Genomic DNA, 10,120 nt, shown 5'->3' on the forward strand with positions numbered 1-10,120 from the left:
TAATATGAATACTAATCTAAAAATATATAATAAATTCATTTGTAATCTAAAATAGCTCATAAAATGTATGAAATCGTATCTATAAAATTTAAGAAGTGTGAAGAAACCAAAGGATCAAGAAAGTAAAGTAACAAACATAGAGAGTAAAGAGAATTGTATTAATTTCTATATCTTGTACCGCAGCTGTAGGTTGCTTTATATAGGCTAGGTATGTACGGACATGCTAAAGAAAAGACATTTGCTTATTTACATATTGTACCCGGTGTAATACACAAATCTTAACTAAATTAATATTTATGTAATTCTGGTTCTAATACTCCCCCGCAAATTGATGGGTCCTGTATGACTGTCAGTTTGTGACGATGTTTGTGAAACCGCGGAGTTGAGAGAGCTTTGGTGAATATGTCCGCAACTTGGTTTGTGGTACTGATCGGTAGAATGGATATGTGGTTATTTTGTATGTGGTATCAATTTCAATGTGTTTTGTACGAGCATGAAAGACCGGATTATTTGCCAAAGCAATGACATTTGCTTATTTACATATTGTACCCGGTGTAATAAACAGATCTTAACTAAATTAATATTTCTGTAATTATGGTTCTAATAAAGTGCAATAAAAAAATAACTAAGCATGCCATCAATTATAATTCACTTTTGCATTAATATATATGTATAAAATTCAAAAAAATTATAATGATTTGTGTAGGAATACAAATATAATAGTCATCCATAAGTGACCCAAACTCCACGTTGGCGAGCTGGAAACTGGAAAGTGGGTAGCGAAACGGTGGACTGCCGGCCTTGGCCCATTTCGGCGCCCACCACTTCGCGGGAAAGCTAGGAACCAACCCTGAGGGAGGTACCGACGACCTTGTATCTATATATACAACCAACTCCCTCTCTCTCTCTCTCTCTTGATTAAGAATCTAAGGCGACTGCGATGGCTCTCCGATCCACCCGCTTGTTGCGGTCACTTGGCAGATTGGGATTCCGGCAGCTTTCAGGAGTGTCCGGAGTTGCTGCTGGCGAGGGAGATCCGGCTCAATCAGGCGTTGGCCTTGCCACGTTGGCGAAGGCGGCCGTCGGTATCTTCGCCGTGGGAGGATCGGGCTTGGGACTTTGGCTTCTCCCTGATTTGGCGGATAACCCGTTTGCTAATTCTTCAGATCCAATGTTAACTGGATGTAGTGAAGCAGCGGCCGCAGAGAAAAAGCCTAGATTTCTACTTGGAGGTGTGTATTCCGTATTTCTTTTTTCTTGAATTCTTGATATAGGTTAGATCGTTGATTCTGTGATGAATCGGCAGTCCTCCACTATTAGAATATATGCGTCATTCTCTTCATTCGATTGAAATTATAACGCAGTGGTAAACTAATTCCTTCTTTGGATATGCCGGTGATTCTATAGTCCTCTTGAATTAGTAGTAGTATTTTACTTTGGCGTTTATTTGTAGCCTTATTAGTCTCTGTTTGCATAATGAACTTGATTGGAAGGAAATAAAAGGAGGCTGAAGGCCTCAACAACATGTATGCACTCTTGAAGCTACACGTTGCACAAAAAATCACAATGTTTTTGTTGTTGCAGTTAAGCTCTATAAGGAAAGACCAACGGAATGCAGGGTTCTGCAAATACAATTTCATTTTTTGTGTTAGGTCATACTTCAATGTTGTTTTTGGCTGAACAATATGTATCTCTCTTGGAATTTGTTAGTTAATTGAAAAGGATCAGTTTTTTTAGAATTATAATTTCTTAATACATACTAAAGAAGTTGGATTGCACATTGTGAAAATTTTACAAGAAAATAGAGAATTATGTTATTTGAATTAAATGTTTTAAGGCATTGCATGCTGTATGGGACTGTTGCATGACATTAAATTGAACCTCATATTGGAATTTGCATAAGCTGAAAAACATCAGCTTTGTGGCCAATGATCTCGGAGTTGAACAGCATTCTATTGCATTGCACACTGTGATATTATCTGCAAGAACTATTTCCAAATATTGCTTAGGAGAATAAAATTGCTGGTTTTGGTGGAATCACGAGTTAATGAAAAATAGAATATGTTTTGCCAACTTTTTTGTTCGTAAGCATTTGTGAAATTTTATTTATTATAAGAATCATGGGAAGGGTAAATTAGAAATAGGTATAAAATAATGGCAAGCATCATTATAGAGTTGTAGCTGATAGAGATAGATTAGATAGTTAATCTGGAGCTCTCTCCTTTCTTTTTTGTACTTCTGAAGTAAATGCTTTGGTCCCCAGGAACTGTAGTCAAAATTTATCTCTCTTTTGTTTTCAGGTTCATTTCGAAGAAGGGTGTTCTTTAAATATGAAAAACGGTTGAGGCTACAAAGTCCACCTGAGAAGGTATTTAACACTTGCTATTTGGAGGACTTTGGTCTTTCTTAAAAACTATTGCGACCAAACTTTGAGGAAATCTGTTGAATGGATGGTTTACCTATGAACATCAATTATCTAATACTTTGAATGAACCTGGATATCGCATGCAAAATCTGTAACCTTGACTGTTAAAGTTCATCTCTGTGTCACTCTCTCCTCTCTATATGTCTGATTATCTACATATATATATATATACCCCAACCCTCCCCACTGGTTATCTACATATATATATATACCCCAACCTTGCCCCCCCCCACCCCCCCCCTTTCTCCTCTCTCTATCAATCTATCTATCAAACACTTCCATTTTATTGTTCATGTCTATTTTGATTAATAGAGCATTCTTTTCTTTTTTCGTATGAGAGTATATTTCTTGAATGTCAGTGATTTCCATTAATAAAGTGAATGGGAAATCCTTTTTAAAGGATAATACATGTTGGTTAATGTATTCATGTGTTATATAAGGAAATACTGCAAAAAATAAGTAACAAAATATTGTTTAAATGTGAATCTAAGAATCACGTGCTTCCCTATTTTTTAAAGAAATGAACACATCAGTGTTGATTAACAAAATTCTAAGTCAAATCTTTATAGAGAACTTTGACAATCTAAAGATATTATACTAAATCAAATACCATATTCTCATTGTGTTATATAATGTTTCTTATATTTCACTAATTGAAAAGAAAGGTGCATGATTTCCTTTCTTAAGTGGTCGGCTGGTAAGGTTGCTTCTGACTTTCAGTTATTCAATAGGAACATATCCCAACAGGAAATAGGATATAAAAAAAAAACTGATAGTAATGTTGAATGCTGCAGAGAATCCTGCACTTCAACAGTTTGATTTCCACATGAAATTTTTTGTCAAGAATAAATTATGCCACTATTCCTTCCAATTTTCATTTATTGCTGTTGCTTTTTGCTTTTTTGTTACGGTGTGGTGTTTTTTTAGCTTGTTTCTTTTTCTTGCTGCAGGAAACTTAGCATATTGTTACTTTAAGAAAGTATTTATTTTGTTTGTATGATTAAATTTATTTGTGCTTGGAAGAGCAATTAAACTTATTATTGTCTCCAGATTTTTGAGTACTTTGCATCCATCCGGAGCCCAGAAGGTGAGGTATTCATGTCTCCAGCAGATTTGATGAGAGCGGTGGTTCCAGTCTTTCCCTCATCTGAGTCTAGTATTGTTAAAGAAGGATGTCTTAGAGGGGAGCGGGAACCTGGTGCATTACATTTTGCTTCATCCCCACTTTTTCTGCTCTTTGACACTAACAATGATGGATTAATTTCCTTTCCAGAGTAAGATAAAGTTATCATCTTGTTAAGCTGATTCTGATATTACACACTCCATTTCATTTCTCTATAAAATCCTGAGCTTCATAGAAATGACAACTTTGCCTCATTATTGTGATCTTTGTTTATTCATGATAGGTACATCTTTTTTGTTACATTGCTCAGCATCCCAGATTCAAGCTTCAGTGTGGCTTTCAAAATGTTTGATCTTGACAATAATGGGTAGGTTTTTTTACATTCTAATCTCAAATCCAATGGTAAATGTTACTTTTTTTTTCTGGCTGAAACTTTTGGTGGCCTTAACTTTTACGAGTTCAAGTCTCTTATTTCTGAGAACCTGCATATTCTTACCTGATTGTGTTATGAAAATTGATACCTTCTTGGGTACCATTGATTTGATTTCCTATCCCCATTTGCAAGTTTATTAGTAATTTTGGAGAGAACATTCTAAATGGGATCTTTTTGTAATCACCAATTTGCTAGTTTTTTACTAGGTAGGTCTAGAGTCATGGTTGGGTTGAGTTCATTGTACAATTGGAGGCCACGGGTTGGATTCATGCAAACAACTTTGTAGTTTAGTTGTAAGGCTGCATATATCTACCCTTTAAAGGCCACACTTTGATTGGGAATCGCATTGCATGAGCTTATTTTATTGAACCCTACTTCTATGTTGTTTGATATTGTATCATAAGGGGGAATTGGTAGATGATTTTTGTTTTCCTTCTTATATTGTTCGATTGATGATTACCCATCTAGTTTAGTCAAATTCTTCTAACAGGATGAGAAATCTGAAAGTTGAAAGTAATGATTCTCTTAAGAGTCTCAACTTGTTCATTCCATTGTTTCTGTTGGGAAGGCTAACCAAGATAGGATACAAAATGATTAATATTTGAAATATGATGATGGCGCAGTGTTTGTTTGAGTTTTGATTGGCCATAAGGCCCATAACTCTTCAACTTATGAACTTCACATGAAAGGACTCGATCTTCACCTGATTGTAAAGTATCTTGTAATATAATTTTCTTACCCTACAGGAGAAGGAAATGGGTTGTTTCATGTGTAATCATGAAACATGTGAAGGAAAGAAGGGTTTCATATATTACTTGTAAAGTATTTTATGCTAAGCTTTAAAACAGTGAGTTCAGTAAAGAAAAATGTTTTATGCAGTTTATTAGAAGCAGCCATACAGCATTTCTCGACTTTTTCCTTTCTGCAGTATTAACTACTTATATTCACTCTTTCCTCATGCTTAAAAGTACCTATTTCAATTTGGTGTTGGTTTCGTTACAATTTGTCTGAATTCATGTGCTTCCATTACTTGCATCTGTCTTTATAATTTACGCTTGCAATTTTTATATGCTTGTTAGGCTTCATTAGGCTTCGTTTGGGACGGCTTTCTTGCTGCTTCTTAAAGCAGCTTTCTAGTTCAATAATTAAATTTTTGTACTAGTAAGTTGTTTTAAGAAGCAACAAAAAAGCCGTCCCAAACAAAGCCTTAGTAAATTGTAAACTTTCCCTTTTTACTTGGTGTGTGTGCCGTTTTGTTATTTACTGGGAAAATTCACATGCAGTTAAAACGTTCTTGTGCAAGTGCAGATTAATACCCTCACTTAGTGAGTAATCTTGTTCATAATTTTTTATTACCAAATACAAAATTTCTCTATAAAGTTTTATCCTTGCATCATGATTATCAATTGGTTGATCCTTTTGCAGAGCTATTGAAAGGGATGAGTTTAAAAAAGTGATGGCATTGATGCGTTCCTTTAATAGACAGGGGGCATGCCATAGAAATGGACTGCGTATTGGTCTTAAAATTCGAGGCTCTGTGGAAAATGCAGGCTTAGTCGAGTATTTCTTTGGTAAGGACGGAAATGAGCGTCTCCAACATGACAAGTTCGTTCAATTCTTGAGGGATTTACACGATGAGGTATAAATAACTCCTATTTCTTTTGGCGTTCAAACTTAGGTTTGAGTACTTCATCAATCTTGTCTTTTATTTTAATGTCGGTGTCGTCTCAAAGTATCATTTGGACGAGTTACATATTTTGTTCTTGGTTGCTGCTCGTTGCCAAAAGCCCGTACAAGAATGCTAAGAACCTAAATAGATTTTATTTGTGTTTAGCCGGTTCATAGCGGGACTTAGGTCTCATTTGGGGCGGCTTTTTTACCGTTTCTTAAAACAATTTTTTACTACAACAACAACAACAACATCAAACCTTTGTCCCACTACACGGGTTCGGCTACATGAATCCTTTTTCTCCATTGTGTCATGTTAAAAGTCAAATTTTCTTTTAAATCTAATAAAGAAATATCATGTCTAAAATTCTAAAATTTTATTACCAAGTCTTTTTAAGTTTACCTCTACCTTTCTTAACATAAGACAAATCTAAAACCTCAACTTTCCTAATCGGGTCATCAGAAGGCCTCCGTTTAATGTGACCAAACCATCTAAGGCAACTCTCTCTAATTTTATCTTTTACAGGAGCTACTCCAACCTTTTCATGTATATGCTCATTCGTATTCTATCTCTAAGGGTAAAGCCACTCATCAACCTAAGCATCCTCATCTCTACAACACTTAAATTTTTATACTAAAAGGTTGTTTTAAGAAGCGGCAAAAAAGCCGCCCCAAACGAAGCCTTAATGCCAATACTCCTAGATTAACTGATGCTGTATACATTTAACCATGTAATAGTCTTCTAAATATTAGTTAGTTTTAAATGTGATATAATATTTATTGCTTTACTTCCAAAATTTTTCAGATCTTGCGCTTGGAGTTTGACCATTATGATGTCAAATTAGAGGGAACGATTTCTGCAAAGGATTTTGCTTTGTCAATGGTTGCTTCTGCAGACATTAATCATATAAACAAGTTTCTTGATAGAGTTGATGTGTTGGATAACAACTTACATCTAAAGGATATGCGTATTACCTTTGAGGTCCGAGATGATTAATATCTATTCACATAATATACTTCATAACTATTCCTTCATCAAACCGTCTTCTTGTCTAAACTTCCAGGAATTCAAGGCCTTTGCTGATTTACGGAAGAGACTAGACCTGTTGTCATTCGCTATCTTCAGTTATGGAAAAGTTAATGGCTTCTTGGCAAAGGAAGATTTTGTCAGAGCCGCTTCTCATGTATGATTTCATTTATTGATACTTTCTCAAGGGAAAAATCAAATTACTATATTTTTCATAATTGTGATTATTTGATTTTAACATTGTAGGTTTGTGGGGTTTCTTTGAGCGACAATGTGGTTGATGTTGTTTTTCATGTATTTGATTCGAACAACGATGGACATCTAAGCTCAGAGGAGTTCATGAGAGTAATGCAGAAAAGAGAAATTGATATCCGGCAACCTACCTCAACCAGTCTTTTCAGGCATTCTTTCATGTTGCCTTGATCAGATTAAGGCTATGTTTGGGACGACTTTTTTACTGCTTTCTAAAGCGGCTTTTTAGTATAAAATTTTTAATTTTTGTACTAAAAAACAACTTTATGAAGCAGGAAGAAAACCGTCCCAAACGAGCTTAAACCTTCCATGATGTTAAATGGACTAAAGGTGATGACAGTCTACTTGTCAACTCCATATCTTGACAGCATAATGGTAGAAGGAAATAGACCGTTGAGTTTAACAACACATCGAGGTACAGAAGCCAAAGCACATTCATCTTTCTTTACCAGATATGCTATTTGTAGGCAAGAATACACGGCTCTGATGTCAAGTGAGAGGTGAATCAATGGCACCAATTGCTGTTGTTATGCTTCTCCTGTCATCCATGTATATAAAATGTTTTTTTTTTTAATTTCTTTGTGCTACTGGAAAAATTATTCTGTGCGGATTCCAGACGGCGTCCAGAGACTAATCAGAATGCGCCATGTCACTTTTTTGCTCGGTAATGTTCAGTACTTGGTGACATGGTGCTTCTCGTTGGTCTTTGAACCGTCTGGTGTCCGCATAGAATAATTTCTAGTGTTGATGGTATGTTTCTCCTCTCATCTATGTGTATAAAATATTTTCCTAGTTATGTTAGGTTGTATAGAAATCAGGCTTTGTATCTTATATGACTGTTAGGTTTTTGTAGCCGTCCCTGCTCTTGACCTCATATTTTGAAGAAAAGTGTGGTTTCTTGCACTGCTGCTTTGATTTTGATGTAGATATTCGTTTATAAAGTGAAGAGGAACTAAAATTATTGAAAATTTACCCATGAAATCCTGAACCACACTTATTAAATGCGAATAATACCCTTCAAATTTGATACGTATTGTGGATGATTTTGGGTTCATCTTTGGATTAATTATTCTATGCGGACACCGAGCGCTATATGGAGATCAATCAGAATGTGTCATGTCACTGCTTCGCTCGGTACCACGGCTCGGTACCACTGACATGGCGCATTCTGGTTGGTCTTCGGACGGGGTTCTGCGTCCAGTCTTCGCACAGAATAATCTCTCTTCGTTGAGACGCCAAGTTTTTGTGATTCTTTTTTATCTGTCAACTATTTTGGCATTTTAAGCATTTTGTTAACTGATTATTTGGTTCGAGTTCTTAAAAAATATATTTAAAAAATGAGGTTTTTCCATTTATTTTTAATTTTAAATTGACATGCTTATTTTTAAAAATTGTTTTGAAGTTGTTTTTAAAATAGTTTTGTGTGGAATCTGATTGTGTCGATTAAAATTAATCGAATTGTATTGTTGATTCAGATTTCAACATAGCACTAATGTTATATCGACTAAAATAAAACATGATGATCACTAATGCAATCTATTTTAAATCCACCAACAAGCCAACAAATATAAAGCTCAACACTTTGTAAAGTTAGTATGCATCTAATAAAGCTTAAATGTTATTCCTTATAAAGAAATTTATTAAGGGCCTCTAGCTGAGTTCAATCCCTACATAGTCGTGCCATAGTTTGATAATATATTTCACCTAGGGGTTGATCAATTTATGTAATTAATCCTTATATGGATCACTTTGCCAGCTTGCCAACTCAAATATGGACATTCATGAAAGCAAATCTCAAGAGCGTATAACACTACACAATACCCTTCCTCTTGAAAGTAAATTGATTACAACTATCCTCTAAGGGTCCCTACTATTGATGTGGTTTACTTTCGAAGATAAATTGGTAAGTAAGAGAGAACAAACATCATGCCACGTCTTAGGATGTATATTGGAAGAATTGTATTTATCTTTCATTTTAATTATTTAACTAGAGCTTATCGAGTTCTTATTAATACCAGCAAGAATTATGCATGCTATGCAAAGCTCATATCATAAGATTCTAATATTTTTGTTGAAAATATTTAAAATCACGCACTGAGTACATAACTCAATAAGTAATTAAAATCATATAATTAAAATCAATGTAAGGTAAAAGAGAACATTATGTTATAATATATATATATATTATCAAAAAAGCATCTTGATCGGGCATGAATCTCGAGGCAAAATCAAGTCAGAAACTTTAAAAATTAAATTCGGGATCACCTGAACTCCGATTTTAGTTAACTTACAGTCAAACTGAGCATCTCGGAAATACAAACCCAACGACAACAAATTCGACACAATCCGAGCCCAAATAAGTCCAAATCAAACACCTGAAGCATTGTTGGAAAGTTCAAACCACAATTTGAGTTACCAAACAAATTCGAAACATGACGTGCTTACAGTCAAATCGAGCAGCTCGACGAGACAAATCCAACGAGTCCAAGATCATCGAATTTTGACATCATTAAGACCTTCAAATGTCTAACGAATAGTAGATGATCAAGGGATTCAATATCGGCCGTTCATTCAACCACTCCCCATTTACCCCTGATCTCTCATCTATTTATGGGTCATGCTACTTCAAAATATCTTTATGAGTTACCAAACAGTTTTGAAACATGACGTGCTTATAGTCGAATCGAGCAGCTCGACGAGACGAATCTAACGAGCCCAAGATCGCCGAATTTCGACATCATTAAGACCTTCAAATGTCTGACAAAAGTTACACGATCAAGGAATTCAATATCGGCCATCCATCCAAGCACTCCTCATTTACCCATGATCACCTATTTACGGGCCATGTCACTCCATAATATTTATAAATAGACCTCTCATTTCTCTTGAGAGGGGACCCAAACAAGAAGAAGAAGAAGAGAAGGATATGAGGGAAGAAACTCCTCCTCGACCATCGCCGGAATTCTGCTCGGTGCCCGAGTGACGCCGGAATTCCGCCTAACGCCCCAGTGACACCGAAATTCTACTAGATGCCAGAATTCTACTGAAGCGACTCCAGAATTCTACCCAAGCGGCGCCGGAATTCTGTCTAACATTCAAGTGACGCCAAAACTCTGCCTGATTTTCAAGTGACGCCGGAATTCTAAATGAATCTGAATACAACAACCTGTGTGTATCTGGACTTCAATCCAG

General features: G+C 35.6%; 1 protein-coding gene across 2 annotated transcripts; it reads left to right on the forward strand.

The window, feature by feature from the left end:
• The first annotated feature begins 747 nt into the window (after positions 1–747).
• Positions 748–7,831, forward strand: LOC110094074 (calcium uptake protein, mitochondrial). Of its 2 annotated transcripts, XM_028691794.1 has the most exons (9): positions 748–859; positions 982–1,232; positions 2,301–2,368; positions 3,476–3,699; positions 3,832–3,915; positions 5,407–5,620; positions 6,455–6,631; positions 6,714–6,833; positions 6,923–7,831. In XM_028691794.1, exons 2-9 carry the CDS (start codon positions 1,172–1,174, stop codon positions 7,097–7,099), a joined length of 1,125 nt encoding a protein of 374 aa, XP_028547627.1. In that variant the 5' UTR covers positions 748–859; positions 982–1,171; the 3' UTR covers positions 7,100–7,831. The 2 variants fall into 2 exon arrangements, with proteins under 2 accessions (XP_028547627.1, XP_020674877.1); XM_020819218.2 differs by having other exon boundaries at positions 756–1,232.
• The last annotated feature ends 2,289 nt before the right edge of the window (positions 7,832–10,120 follow it).

The sequence above is a fragment of the Dendrobium catenatum genome, unplaced genomic scaffold (assembly GCF_001605985.2).
Source record: "Dendrobium catenatum unplaced genomic scaffold, ASM160598v2 fragScaff_scaffold_156, whole genome shotgun sequence".
NCBI classification, from domain to species: domain Eukaryota; kingdom Viridiplantae; phylum Streptophyta; class Magnoliopsida; order Asparagales; family Orchidaceae; genus Dendrobium; species Dendrobium catenatum.

What these genes read in the sequence shown, in the direction of transcription:
- LOC110094074 (XM_020819218.2), top strand. Translation starts at nt 941, where the DNA reads ATGGCTCTCCGATCCACCCGCTTGTTGCGGTCACTTGGCAGATTGGGA. An exon ending in TACAAAGTCCACCTGAGAAG is followed by an intron (nt 2,369 to 3,475) that starts GTATTTAACACT and finishes TATTGTCTCCAG; the next exon opens with ATTTTTGAGTACTTTGCATC. An exon ending in ATATGCGTATTACCTTTGAG is followed by an intron (nt 6,632 to 6,713) that starts GTCCGAGATGAT and finishes CTAAACTTCCAG; the next exon opens with GAATTCAAGGCCTTTGCTGA.